At 31.0% G+C, this 15646-nt stretch overlaps 1 protein-coding gene across 2 annotated transcripts in view; it reads right to left on the reverse strand.

Annotated features, from left to right (window-relative positions):
* Positions 1-3598: 3598 nt before the first annotated feature.
* The window catches only part of LOC126734463 (cadherin-99C), a 193587-nt gene continuing 181539 nt past the window's right edge, over positions 3599-15646 (reverse strand). Inside the window, exons 15-25 of one of the 2 annotated variants that reach the window (XM_050438106.1) lie at positions 15131-15646; positions 12604-12720; positions 12283-12532; positions 11990-12217; positions 11765-11935; positions 11398-11691; positions 11198-11339; positions 4862-5089; positions 4553-4803; positions 4479-4492; positions 3599-4158 (exon numbers count right to left, since the gene is read on the reverse strand). In XM_050438106.1, the coding sequence (XP_050294063.1) occupies positions 4147-4158; positions 4479-4492; positions 4553-4803; positions 4862-5089; positions 11198-11339; positions 11398-11691; positions 11765-11935; positions 11990-12217; positions 12283-12532; positions 12604-12720; positions 15131-15646 (2223 nt within the window). In that variant the 3' untranslated portion in view covers positions 3599-4146. Of the gene's footprint in view, positions 4159-4377; positions 4493-4552; positions 4804-4861; positions 5090-11197; positions 11340-11397; positions 11692-11764; positions 11936-11989; positions 12218-12282; positions 12533-12603; positions 12721-15130 lie in introns of both variants that reach the window. The other variant, XM_050438105.1, reaches the window with a different exon arrangement.

The following is a 15646-nucleotide window of genomic DNA, read 5'->3' on the forward strand; positions in this document are numbered from 1 at the left end:
TTTATTCAGATAGAAGTATCCTGATTTACCACCCATATCTCAAAGTACTATAAGCAAGATTAAAAAACAGTTTCGGGAAAATGGTCACGTAAGAAAAATAACTAGTTCTCGTCGATCTGCGCTTCATGAACACACCAAAATTAATGTGTTATTAGCCATTAAAGAAAATCCTCATATTCCCACTAGGCAGGTATACTTGAGTTACCGAACAGATGGAGTGGTCACGTGATCGCTCTGCGCCGGAGGTGTGGCCTAGAGCCTCGATAGGGTTCATGACAGGGTTTTATTTAATTTTATTAGTCGAGCGACTTTAGATCGTTTTGTTTGAATTTTCTGCTATTCGAATATTTGAATCTTCGCAATATTGAAAAGTTGAGATTGTGTTTATTTTTTTGTTAATTTGTTTGTTAACAAATAATGGCTGACGCGCCACGTACACCCCCATTGTCACCTCCCAAGAAAAGAGTACGAAAACATTTGACCATTGCTGAAAAGGAAGTGATTATGTATGTTATAATATAAAACATGTGATAACGAGCATCCAGCATACAACAAAGTGCAAAAAGTCCAGTTTACAGCAGAACCAGCAGGTAATAAATATTTTTAATATACAGTGTGTCCTAGGATAAGCCAGAATTTATAAACATTCTCTTTTCCGATGAGTCGACATTTATGCTGAACGGAGAAGTAAATCGTCAAAATTGCCGCTATTGGGCACAAGAAAATCCATATTGGATGAGACAATGCCACCCTCAACACAGTAAATAAAAAAGTAAGTGTTTGGGAGAGAATTTTAAGTCGTCAAGTTATATGCCCAATTTTCTTCGATGAAAATTTAAATGGAGCAAGGTACTTACAGTTTTTAGAAGAACTAATTCCAAATCTAGCTGTTTTATTCCCTGATCCAATAGAAGCTAATATGTCGAATAGAAACCTCTGGTAACATCTGGTCTCAGCAAGATGGTGCGCCTCCCCATTTTGCAAGACCTGTTCGAAACTATCTGAATACTGTTTTTTCAGGCAGATGGATTGGCAGGAGAGGATCTTTTGAATTGCCACCAAGATCGCTCGATCTGACTCCGCTGGATTTTTTCCTATGGGGATATTTGAAATCCAAAGTGTATGCGATCAAGCCAGCAAATATTGAGGACTTAAAAACTAGAATAAAGCACGAGTGTCGAAGCATTTCTCCAAAATGCATAAGAAACGTTCAAAATTAATTTGCAATGCGTTTAGGGCATTGCCAAACAGTAAATGGTTTTCATTTTGAACACTTCTTAAAGAAAAAGATTTAAAAGAACCCTCTTTAAGTACGTTTTCTTTAACGCCCTGTATCTTAAAAACAATCAAATAAAGGTATGGCATGCGATACATCTGCATGTTTGGAATTTTGTGGAGAATCCAAAAATATAATAACATATAGGGTATCCCATTTAAAATAAGAAAGTTGGTATTAGCCCCGCCTACATAGCACACCCTGTATAAAAACTTTTTATTGTTAAAAATTCGCAACTTACAACCTTAATTGAGCAGCATTTTTTCCGAACACGCCCTCATTTATTTATTATCGAATTTATTCCAAGTTACAGACTGACACTGTATAAATGTGGGATAATTCATAGCGTTCAGCAGACTACTAACTAAAAAAATAGTATGTCATCTGTGTCTCTGCAAGTGCTTTATGATAAAGAAGATTGACAATACAGGGTGCCTCAGATTAAGTCGGCACTATTGGTATCTTTGTTAATATTTAAGATACAGGGTCGGTTAAATTAACAAACTAGTAGGATTTTTTCTGTTGATTAAAATGGTGAAAACCGGAAAAAAATTGAACATCGCGTTTTCGGGAAAATGTGAAAAATGTACTTTTGTTACATGGAATCCCCTGTATATTTTTACATAAATCAAAAGATAATAATTTTCTTAATAAAAGAGTTTATTTACACTAATAGCCTAAACCTAAAAATAACAAAGTTATAGCGATATTAATAATTTTGTCAAATTTAGGCAAGTTGGCCTTGAACTTTCTCGAGAGCAAAACAAATAAATCATTGTTTGAATAATAAAATGACAGTAGCCGTAGAGATTTTATTAAATAAAGAAATACTGACAGTTACATGTTAGCAAAGTTTGTGATTTTCGTAAAATCTAAATTAGCAAAATGCCTTTTACGCATATTGAAAAATGTGATATGTTAGAATGTTACCTTGTATGTCGAAAAAATAGTGACAGAGCGTAAGAAGAGTACCGCCAGAGATCCCAAACTCGTAACTTGCCAAACCGTAGATACTTTTTAATTCTCTACAGAAAATTAAGAAGTAACGAAAACGTGTTTAAAAGAACTAGAAGAAGGAACCAATTTATAGTAAGCGAGGATGTTGAAATTTCTATTTTGGCATATTTTGAAGCTCATATGGAAAACTTAACTAGAGATTTAGCAAGAGCTTACGGTGTGGTGCCACACAAACAAAACACAAATTTGTGCCATATAAGTATCGACCAGTACAAACATTGTTGCCTGGCGATAACGAAAGAAGACTTGCTTTTTGCAACTGGTTACGTAATGCATATGAAGCTAATGATAATATTTTAAACCGTATAATTTGGAGCGACGAAGCTAATTTTTCAAACAAAGGTATGTTTAACCGTAAAAATTTACACTATTGGTCCCAAGAAAATCTTTTCCTTACTGATCCCAGAAATCCTCAAAATCAATTTAGTATAAACGTTTGGTGCGGCTTAATAGGAAGCCAAGTAATAGGACCTGTGTTTTATGATGGCACTTTGACTGGAAGGAGATATGTTGATCTCATATTATTTGGAGCGCTGGAAGATTATTTGGATAATGTTAACTTGGAGAGACGGCAACAAATCTATTTTTAACAGGATGGAGCACCTCCCCATCAACTAAATGATGTAAGAATATTACTTAATAGACTGTTTGACGATAAATGGATTGCGACACATGGCCCGATTCGTTGGCCACCTAGGTCACCAGACCTAACCCCTCTAGATTTTTATTTTTGGGGTTACATAAAAAATGAAGTGTATAAAAAAAATACAGAACCGTTGATGAACTTCAAACACATATTAGGCAAATAATTGGATTAATAGATAGAAGATCAATCTTAAAAGCTACAAGACGTGTGCTTAAGTGTGCTCAGAAATCTATTGAACAAGATGGCGATGTTTTTGCTAATTTATTGTAAATTAGTAGTTTTACTTGATGTTATTTATTTCAAAGCCAACTTGCCTAAGTTTGACAAAATTATTAATATCGCTATAACTTTGTTATTTTTAGGTTTACGCTATTAGTGTAAATAAGCTTTTTTATTAAGAAAATTATTATCTTTTGATTTATGTAAAAATATACAGGGGATTCCATTTAACAAAAGTACATTTTTCACATTATCTCGAAAACGCGATGTTCCATTTTTTTTCTGTTTACACCATTTTAATCAACAGAAAAAATCCTACTAGTTTGCTAATTTAACCGACCCTGTATCTTAAATATTAACAAAGATACCAATAGTGCCGACTTAATCGGAGGCACCCTGTATACTGAATAGCACGGCCAGGTGTCCAAAAAAATACTATCTCATAATTATTATCTTTATTTTAGGCAAGATAGGTATAAACAGAGGACTAGACTTAATTAATGTTATACATATTCTACATGAAATACTCTTTATAAAAATAATAATAACAAGAACTTTTTACAACTCACTTAATATAATTCTTAATATTTATATTTATAATATATTTGAAATTCAATACATTCAATATTTATAAAGTCAATTTCGGTCTCACTCCTTATACTTAGATAGTATTTTAATAAGGTTTTATTAATAAGTAGTTACGTATTATAAATAGATGTTTTACCGTTTACAGCAATAAAACAGTAAAATGGCATTCAAACGCATACATATATACAGACATAACATTTTTATTTCTATGATACTGCATTATTTACATCCAAATTGACGTAAATTCCGTCATTATGTAATATATCTAATAATTAATTAAAAAAGCTACAGCTCGGTTGTCGTCTCTACAGGAGAATCATAGGAATATCCTAAAGTACTGTAGTCTTTCTTCTCTTTAAACATCACGTTATCATTGGTTGGACTGGCGTTCATGTCGTCCTCATCTGATGGCCTAATAAAAAAGTGGCCTTATTACAAAAAATTTAAAAAATGCACTGTAATCTATCTTCATTAATTAGTTGCTAGTTACCCACACATTTTCTTATATACAGGTATTTTCGGATTTATATTTTTAAAAGAATTACGAATGTCGCGCTAAAGTAATGTGTACATTCAAGAATTTTAATAAACCTACCAAATGACACCCAATATTTATTAGTCAAATATTTACCTGTAAATATGATCCCTTCTAATATTATTGTTAGTATTTTTTATTAGATGGTTATCACCTACGCTAGATGCTCTTGCCGTGGTGGCTGATTCGCTACTTACGGGACTCGATTTATCTATTAAAAATGTTCATATTTAGATGATTAGATAATATATGCAATGTACAAAAAATTTACCATAGTTTTTTAAATTCGAATCCTTTCCAATATAATTAACATTCTCTAAGCTAAATGCATGGTTTTTATTGCTAAAGTCAATTTGTAGATCATTGTAGTCCTCCTGATCATCCACGGGTACCACCATCTGAAGGACTTGCGTCTCATATTCTTTCAAATTAGGTTCGACGTATACGGTATCGTATCTTGCAGGGCTTGCTGGGACCACATACTGACGAGCATTGGCATAATGATCCTTTTGGTTTTTATATCTGTATAGATATATTAGAATTATATAATTTATAAAGAGCTGCAGAGCATTTAACCTACCTTGACCAAGATACACAAATGTAGATAATTCCTATACTACCTAGTACAAATATAATGCAAGCAATGATGATGAGAGCGTAAGGAAAAACTTCACCACTGAAAGAGGCTATAGATACAGCTCGAACCTTATGAATAATTAGTGGTTCATGTATATTTAATGCGTTATTTTTTATTTGTGCAGTCACATCGAAAGTTATGTTGTCCATTGATGATTTATCCAGGATAGACCTAAAATATAATAATTAAAACTATATATTTTTTGTCCTTATCAGCTTTAATGTTTTTTTTTGTAAATTTTTCTGCAATATACATCTATAGTGAATAACCTAGCGAACATTATAACATCTTTAACGCGAAACAAATGTGAATATATATATATTTTAGATAACTGACAAATTTTTGACGTATTTCGTTTTTTTGTGTTACTTCAGGTTGTCTAATTTTAAATGGATATCCAGGCAATGATGGCTTATGCATTGCTAATATTTTATTTCCCAGTATTTTTTTATGTTACTCTAATTAGAAACAAATATATTGTCACGTAGTGGAAGAAACAACAAGACCTTAAGCAGCCACGGTCACAAATATAATTCAGCTGGCAAGGAGCGCAACGTTGCCGATTCTTCAGAAAAAGAGCGACCGATCGTGTTACATTTCTATTTGGTTTAAGTACCTTTTGGCCTTTTGGCCTTTGAGGTTTTGTTTTGTTTTGTTGGCCAGTGACTATAAAATAACCTACTCTTAGTATTTATGCCTCGTCTCGTCTCTTCAAGCAAAATCTAAACGATTTTAGATTGAGACAAATGGTCTGCAATTTTACGTTCCATTTTTTTTAAGTTATCCACTAACAAAATTTTACATTTTGTTAACATTTTTGTAAGAAATATTTCTTACCAAAAACCACAAATTTTGAAAAGGAACAGGATTTTAATTTTATATTACTGGACAGCTTTTAAAAAGTTAAAGACAGACAAATTCAACCAAGAGAGAAAAAAAACACGCAACGTTTTTTTCTCTCTCAAATCGTTTGGACTTTATTAGTATGTTAAAGATGTAAAAAGGTTAGCAATATATAGACTTTTTTTAACGCATCGCCTTATGTGCTGTCACTGCATAGCTTAGGTATGGTTCAAAAATTTCAGATCAGATAATTTGTGAAACACCTTTAATTTACCATTTATTTTCCTCTTAACACGATACTTAATTATATTGCTCTCATTTATTAATAAAAATTAGTCCAAAAGAATAGTTTTATTTCATCCAGAATTTGGGATCGGTTTTGGTGGAGGTGAAGCAACAGGTAAAAATGAATCACTAAGAAAATATTACGTAATGCTCATAAAAAAATCTTACTCTCTAAAATCGGAGTTGATGGAGGTATAACCTTTATAGCACCAACCAAAAATTTACAAAGCAAAATCAACTTAACAAATAGCCATCCACTAAGGAAAGAACTTTTCGATTTAGACGTAATATTATTGTAAATAAAAGCTTCGTATATTACATTCTGTATATTATGCGATCACTATAATAACGCTGTTCTTGTTGTGAGTGTTTACTATATAAAATTTTAATCATTTTATATTCAATAACTGAATGTATAAATCTTGATGGACTCTTTTTAATGACCATACCATTTAGCATACATCCTTAGGTATATTGATATTGATAAAGTTATATACTTTAACCACTTTATACATATATTATACATCCTATATATAATATATGTATAAAGCGTAGGTATACCTACCTACAACAGAAATTTAAAAGCATTTAATAATTCTATTAAAATTATGCGAACATAAAAACTCGTGTTAATAGCTATATTCAGACTCGTGTTAATGTCATATATTTTATAGATCTACCAATTAAATGCTTAATACGGTTAACAATAAAAAAACCTTATTTTTCAAACCAGAGAAAATACCGCAGTTCTGCCTTAATTGCAGTCAATTTGGCAACCGTGCCCGCATAACCCCCTGTCAATCAAATTGTGACCGTTGCTCTTTAAGGTCTTGTGAAGAAACACGCTTATTCCAGGAGTACTCTTTTATGTCAGCAACCAGGGCCTTGAAAGCTTGAGCGATTAAAAGAACACCGAAAAAGCTTCTACTCCTCGATATATAGATGGCGGTAAGAATGACAAACTACCGCCTTGAGACTACGCGGACTGTCAACCACCTGATATGTCATAAAAAATGCGGCCGTTTTTTATAGTTGTTTAGCTTCTAGAATTTGAAGACGCTTTCTTTTTACTTCTGCCCAAAAACTAACTTTCACAAATCAAATTTTGCGAATAAAAAAAAATATTTCGGACATTTTTCCAGGTGTTTGGTGAAAAAGACACCTGGGGTGATAAACCATCAAAAGGTACAGATTTCCTGGTTTTATTAACAGGCCCAATATGTTTAATACTTGGTTCAGATTCTAAAGATAATTCTTAAGACCAGCTTACTTTACTTATGTTTGAACCTATACCTTCAAATATAAGTAAAATAAAGGTTAAAAACTGCACCCACATCTTTAATAATATCATAGGATCCTACATGGACACTCAGGCAAAATGAGGTAAGATTTTATTGTTTTGATTGATTTTAAAAATTAATAATTCAAAATATGCTTTCTATTTCTGGACATCGCCGACATCGGAGACCAAAATAAATTATTGTTTCTGTATAGTTTTTTTGACAGCCCCAATGTCAAAACTAAGCGGACACCAAACTTGAGAGAAGAGCAATTTCAGCAAATTTAACGCATGAACAATTTTGGAGAGATTCTATACAAATTTTAGAGTCTATAAAATTTTCAAAAGCAAATGGAAAAATGGTAACTCGTGTAAATTTTACTTTTAAGGTATTTACTTATTGCATGTTGCATGGCTAATTTGTTGACAGTTATTTAACGTGTAATTAGAACTAAGTTGTCCAAAAATTATCTAAGAACATTATTAGTAAATCACAAAGGTGGCAACTCCTTGGCGATTTTATTAATTTTTCATTTACTATTGTACATTTCCTATATCCTTTTGTATTATCCTATATAAATTTTACTTTTAACATTTTTACTTATTGCGTCTTTGATTACTTATTTCTTGACAGTTATGAAATATATTATATTTAATAAGGAATAGGTGAATTGAGTAGAGGGTAATTGATATTTAGTGGTTCCATTAATTTCTTTCTGATCTTTATATATTTACTATAACCTTTTGTAATACCCTGTATAAATACTACTTTAGAAACTTTGTTCTTCATACAATAAAATTCCTAACTAATTTATTTGTAATATTTACAGTTGTAATATATTATTATACAACTTGGACAATTTTTAATATTTTATTTATTGTTTTAACAAGCTTGTATAGCTGTTAATTTTTACTGTAAAACTTGTGAATTTTTTGCTATAATATCTTTTTATAATATAGTAATACATTTTGTGAATATTTTCTGTTTAATTTCTGAAAGCCAGACCTATGTATACCGGGTGACACAGAAAGGACAGAACACTTAATTACTTTTTTACTTTCCAACAAAAACAAATGAAATTTGGTATATCGATAGAATAGCTATAGGAGCATCTTTTTACATATTCTATTGTTTTCCATCACTTACGGTATAACAGAAAATGACACTAACTTTCTTATTTTAAATAGGATACGGTATATTATTACGTATTTCGATAAAAAGTAATATTCTGAAAATAATGGTAGGTACTCTATTTGCTACCTAGTTTTTGTTTTATACTCACAGAGTTTTTTTTTTAATTTTAAAATAGGGTACCATGAATGCATTGAAAGTTTAAAATAGGGTACCATGAATGCATTGAAAGTTTTAATTGTTAATCAAGATATCAAGGAAAAATAGTTTTCATTGCATTTTATGACTTCTTTTACACGCTTATTTAAAGTGTTCAAATCATTAATTTTGGCGTTTACACTATTTTTTTAAATAGCACATTATTGGGAACAACCACTTTTGAAATGCGGTTTCTTTCTCCTAATAATTTGATATGATTATTTTTTAAATCGGTTGATAACTAAGCCCATAAGAAAAAAAAAAACTAACTCACAAAAATGAACGAACAGGAAGCATTGAAATGACACTCCTGCGTATTTTTTTAAAGTGACATAACACATATATTTTGTCAAACGTCATATTACTATTTGAGAATAAAAGAAGAGACTTTTCAATATTATTTTTTTTTCAATATCTTAATACTACATATTTTATTTAACATTTACTTAACATGACATAGGTACACACAAACGGTATATATACAGAAAAAATATGATGTTTATAAATTATTTTAATACAAAACTGTTTACATGTATTGTTCGAAACGACCATCTTCTTGTCGAATAAAAGTACGTATGCGCGGGAATATAGCGTACGGCATATAAACTTTTTCTTCATTGGTAAACATTATAAATATTAGCAAATTTATATAAATAACAAATAATAATTGCGTTTAACATGATGTCATGTATTATGTCAATTGAAAAATAAATGAAGAACGCGACAAAACGCAGCCATTCAAGAAATCAAAGCCTTCTATGCTATTTTTATTCATTAAATGCGTTTATTTATGTGACTTAGCTTTGTTCTCCTTATGGGCTTATTTATCAACCGATCAAATCATATCAAATTATTAGGAAAAAGAAACCGCTTTTCAAAAGTGGTTGTTCCCAATAATATACTATTTAAAAAAATAAAGTAAATTCCAAAATTAATGGTTTTGACAGTTTAAAAAGGCGTGTAAAGTCATGAAATGCAATGAAAACTATTTTTCCGTGATTACTTAATTAAAAATTAAAACTTTAAACACATTCATGGCACCCTACTTTAAAATTAAAAAAACAATTTTTTTATGAGTAAAAAAACATAAAGTAGAAAATACAGTATCATTGTACAAATTATAGAAAATTTAAACTACAGGGATTTACATGACTATAACCTAAATTGGGGCCCTCCATCAAGATGAACTACTAAAAAACTAGATTCTATAGATGAAAAGAATAAACTAAATGTAACTAGAACCCTAAAATAAATTTAACTAATCAACTACAAAATATACGAGCAAAACAGTACAAAAACTATGGGAATAATTAAAGAATTTACATTTTCATAACATTTTCATTTGTTTGCTGATGATTTCATTTTTTTATTAATAAAAGTAACCCGTGGAGTGACTTAAAACTATAAAAGAAAAGTTACAATCAGAATTAGCGAGAATATTTCAATGCATTAATACGTAAAAATTTACAATTAACACCGGTGTGCCATTTAGTTTTTTCTTAGATCCTCTTCCTTTTTTTAATATTAGATATTAATATTCATTCTAACATACAAATGAAATCAGTAAAGAAAATTAAATATTTTGGTCTAATATAAGACACCAATCAAGTAGAATAAATATATTAAATATGTCACTTCAAACTTAGAAATTTTATAAGCAAATTTAAAAAATTAAAAATGTACTTTAATATCTTTTGATAATTTTTGAAAACAGCACTTAGGTATTTTGATTTGGAGGGGAGTTTTAGCTCACATCACAAATTTTGTATCATACAAAAATTCCTAAAGTCATTTTAGAAAAACAAAGAATTAATATATCTAAAGTATTATCCTGTGATAGTTCGGAGATATATTAAGAGAGAACATATTTACCAGACACGCTGACACATTTTCTAAAGTAAAACCACACTGGCTATACAACCATATTTTTCTGTTTGTAAGTAGAAGTCCATTGTTGAAGTGGAGTGGCTATAATATAGCGGATTGGCAAGGGCGGGAAGACTTTTCTCCACAAATGAAAATGCCATTCTTTTGTCAAGAGTTATGCATGTAACATCACAGCTATGTAGTGTTAGAGTCTGATGATGAGTAAACGCATAACTCTTGATAAAAGATTGGCATTTTCATTTGTGGAGAAATGTTTTCCCGCTCTTCCCAACCCGCTATATATTTTTTTATATAAGTCCCAAGTTACTTAAATATCGGGTACTAAATAAAACAGGGTATAAAACAATTGAAATAATTGATGTAAAAAACATTAAAAGCTGTAAAATTTAAGTAAAAACATAAACTTAAAAGTTCTTTATATGTCAATGATAATAATTTTTTATGTGTAACTGTAACCCGACTATAACAACCATTCGAGTCGATTTTTTTGAAGAGGAATGTTGTTATTTTTTAAATATTTAATTTTTTGTTATAGGTTTGTAGACATTTTTTAATTATAAATAATCTTATTATTATGTTTCTAATATCCTGCTCATCGAACATTCTATATTTACTAGGAACACTACGCCAAAATAATAGAATTATATTATTTTACCTTTTAACCAATGTATGGTTTCTTGGAAGAATTTCGTCACTTTCTGGATCGATTAGATAGAACCAGACATCGGTACCTTCTGGATCAATTTCCAAAGTACCGTTTTCTGTAATGTATTCTCTGGAGCCTAGTTTTTCAATGCCTAAAAATAAGTTAAATTTTTATAGCAAACATATTTGCTGATGCTAAATATTTCTCACCTGGTATTAAGCCAGATTGAACATGAATGACACTAATAATTTCATTAATTTTCTTTTGTAAATCATTTGCTTTTGCATCCCCTATCACCAATATTAATCTATGTATTGGTAAAATAAGGTTTATAATTATTGGTGTTTCAGTTTCGAAGAACTCTTTAGTGGAGTTTGGATTGTCACGTGCAATAGCAATGAGTTTAAATGGCATACTGTCTGTGTTAATATAGTCAAACGTTCTTTTAGTTCGTATTATTCCAGTTGATGAATCAATTGAAAAGAATTCATCACTAAAATTCCCTAAAATGGAAAATGTATATTTTTTTCTTCTTTACTTACCAAAGATAGTCAATTTTTTAATGCTATATATTACCTGCTAGATTATATGAAATCTTTCCATATTTTCCACTATCTAAATCTTCAGCTTTGATTTGTGTAACAGCGGTATTAATTGGAGAATTGAAAGGAATTGCTGCATAATATTTTCTTTCTCTGGAATTTTTACTAGAAGCATATTTGAAGTCTATTTCATTTGATTCTTGGCCTAAAACGACAATGGTTTCAAATTCAATTTTAATATTTTAAAACCAAAACTTACTTTCTTTCGATTTTAGTTCTTCATGAGAATAAATAAAATATGGTTTATTATCATTGATATCAATTACGTTAAGAGTTACTTGAGTAACAGCAAAGTCTTTATTAATAAAACCTTGCAGCGACATTATTTCCACATCAAAAATATATTTTTCTTGGGTTTCAAAATCAAGTGAACCATTAAGATAAATTGCACAATTTCTATCTTCGGTGACATTAAGAGAAAATTTTCCTGAAAGTTGGAAAATATTTTAACAATAAGTTATGATAAAGATTCGAATTTGTAAATCTACATACCTTCCTTATTTCCACTAATGATTTGGCATTTTAAAGGAATGGTTGTTCCATGAGTTTTTCCATTCACAATAGTTAAAGTTTTAATATTTTCGCCGACAGTAGCATTTTCAGGAATCTCGATGGTGTAAGAAGTATCGGCAAAATGAAGCCCAACCTCAGGCGCCACTGTTGCTACGTGTTGTATAAACACTTCAACTGTAATAACAGATGAAAGCTGGGGTTCTCCAAGATCATAGGCTCGAACATCAACCTACAAAATGAAAAAAATATTTAAAAATTCCCAGTTATTTGCAATATACATAAAAAAAAAAATATGGTTACCTGATATTCAGTATCTACTTCTTTTTTTAAATCATTGGTGACTCGCATAACACCCGTATCGGGATCAATTTGGAAATATTTCAATGCCTTTCCACGACCAATTATTTCGTATCTTACCTAAAAAAACATAATTTATCATATTAGACACAAACATATTTCGTATATTTTATAAGAATAAAATATAAGAACTAGTTATATTCTATTCTTATGCCTGTTATTTTAGATAAATCGACGATAAATATAAATCTAATTTAAAAATATCTAAATATTTATGGATGTGATCCTAATCATCTAAGGCAAAATGAATAAGTTATCATACAGTTTATTGGTAGCGTATATACAGATCGTGTTTTCGTTCGTTACTTATAGAAAACCGCATAGAGGCGAAATTTTGCAACGTCGCGCGTGTACGAGTGCATGCGACAGAGCACCGCCCCGGCCGGCCCGAGGACAGGATTAGTAAACATCTGACTTTCGTGGGAGCTGCGTCGTTTGGCGACAAAATGTCCCAAAATATTACGCGAAAATCCAGGCATTTTTAAAATATTTATTCTAATGCGGGTTTTACAGACATGATAATGTGTAAAACCCGCATAGAATTGTAATCTTAAAATGTTTAATATGCTGTGTTTTGCATAATGAAAATTAAAGCGTTATTCTAATAAAAAATAAAATATCAACAAATATGATAAAAAATCAGAAATAAAACTCTAATAAACAAACTTAACAACATCATTTTTTAAATAAAAGGCTCAAATAAGGCCTTCTTTCGCTAAACAAAAACTTAACCTATCGTAAAAGCTATTCACACCTCCAAAAGAGTTTCAGGTAAAATGGAATTGGCACCTTCGACAATTTTACTTCGCAACTCCTCTAAATTTGTTGGCCTACTAAATTCATGCTTGTAATTGGTCTGCTTAAGGTAACCCCACAGATAAAAGTCATTTGGAGACAAATCTGGAGTTCTAGGAGGCCATTTAATATCGCCAGTCCCACTAATAAGGCGGTTAGGAAAAGTATTTGTTAAAAATTCTTTTACCCTAGCCGCGTTATGAGCAGGACAGCCATCTTGCTGAAAATAAACCGATCCCAGGTCTACATCAGGTAGGATTTGAATGGCAGGAAGAACTTGGTTTTGCAGCAACTCAAAGTACTTTTGGGCGTTTTAAGTGCCATCAATAAAAAATGGCCCTATAACATTGTCGCCCAAAATATCTGCCCCAATATTCAATTTCTGAGGATACTGGGTACGAAACTGAAAACTTCTGTGCTCGTTTTCCTGAGACCAATAACCAACAATGGAAGGATTGTGTTTGCCATGTAATGGAAAAGAAGATTCATCAGAAAACAAAATATTTTTTAAAAAATATTCGTTTTCATTTGCCTTTTCCATCATGGTTTCACAAAATTCCATTCTTCGCCACTGGTCTTCAGGAATTATTTCCTGACTTTTTGAATACTTGAAACATTTGTACCCATATTTTTTCCAGATACGAGCAACAGTTTTATTGCTCATTCCCAGTTCCTCTTCAACACTTCTAATGGACCGTGTCGAATCAAGTTCTAGGGTACTGCAATCCATTTCTTCCCGCCGTTCTATATCCTGAACCACTTCAACAGGTGGTTCTTGACGTTTTGTGTGGCATTTTTTACAATTTTGAAGACAAAAAGATGTCTTAAAATTTGTAACCACATTTAAAACCGTTTTTGTACAAGGAATCGGTCTATTCTCAAATGTCACTGAAAACAAATCTCTACATTGTACTGCCGAATTGCCTCCATAAAAATTTAATTAGTTGAACTCTTTTAATTATAGTGAAAAAAACACGAAAATAACGCTCAAAAATTATTAATGCAACGTGCAGTAACACAGCAAAGTGAGGTCTGCTGACTCCCGGTTCAAAAAATAAAAACGAAAAATTCCGCCGCCTGCAAGCCGCAACCAAGCGGTGTTGCCATTATTTTGGGTAATACGTAGCTCACGATAACACGATCTGTATATATATTATTGGTCTTCTAATGTTCATGTCTGATGATGCTTAACTCTTTAAGTAAAAAGTTCGGCTGTTTATAATCAGGAAAAGAAGTGGGATCTATCAGCGTATCGCTAGATTTCACACTCTTGGTTCGAAATTCTAATCTTCAAACCAAAACACCGTTTGGAAACTATTTATATTATGCATTCTTTCAATAATCTAAATAAAATCGATTCTAAGAAAAATCGAAAGGAAACTAAAGAATTTCTGATTTTATTCTAATATCGTCATTATTTTTATTATAATTATTCACTGTATAATAAATATTGGAAAATTTTTAAAATTAAATAGTTTTAACCGTAGTAAGCAAATATACAAAAAAAAATAACAAAAGGCACGTAGATAACATCCACATTTTAATAAATATGTTTTTTTTTAAATATGGTTGAGTCTTTTTAAAGGAAACCCGATACATCAAATCGCTGCTCCCGCATCTCCTTTATTTCAAAAATTCTAATATTTTTACAAGCATGTAGAATATTAAAAAATACCTTATTTCCAGGAGAAGTTCCATCAGAATCTGTCGCTGTTAAAGCAATAACAGTGGTTCCAATAGAAACATCATCTTCTAAACTTATAGGATGCGGAATAATAGTAAAAACAGGTGGAATGTCATTTCTGTCCTCCACATCCACAACAACTTTAGTAGTGCTATTTTTTTCATTTGACATATTTTCTAATGTACCAATTACCAGTACGTGTTGTTGATCTTTTTCATAATCCAACCCTCTAGTAGTATATATAGCTCCAGTCTTTTCATCGATCCGAAATAGATCTGTAGGGCCTTGGTGAATAACATAGGTAATTTTTTGAATGGTGTCAGGATCGTATGCATCTACAGATGTTACGAAATGATCTGCCATATTTTCTGGGACTAATGCTTCATATTTGTCATCTTTAAATATAGGTACTTCGTCCTCGATGTCTTCTACTTCTATGGCAACTGTAGCTGTCGCTATTCTTGGATCTAGTGCGCCATCTTTTGCTGTAACAACAAACTGGTAGTT

Source organism: Anthonomus grandis, chromosome 3, assembly GCF_022605725.1.
Source record: "Anthonomus grandis grandis chromosome 3, icAntGran1.3, whole genome shotgun sequence".
Classification (NCBI taxonomy): Eukaryota; Metazoa; Arthropoda; class Insecta; order Coleoptera; family Curculionidae; genus Anthonomus; species Anthonomus grandis.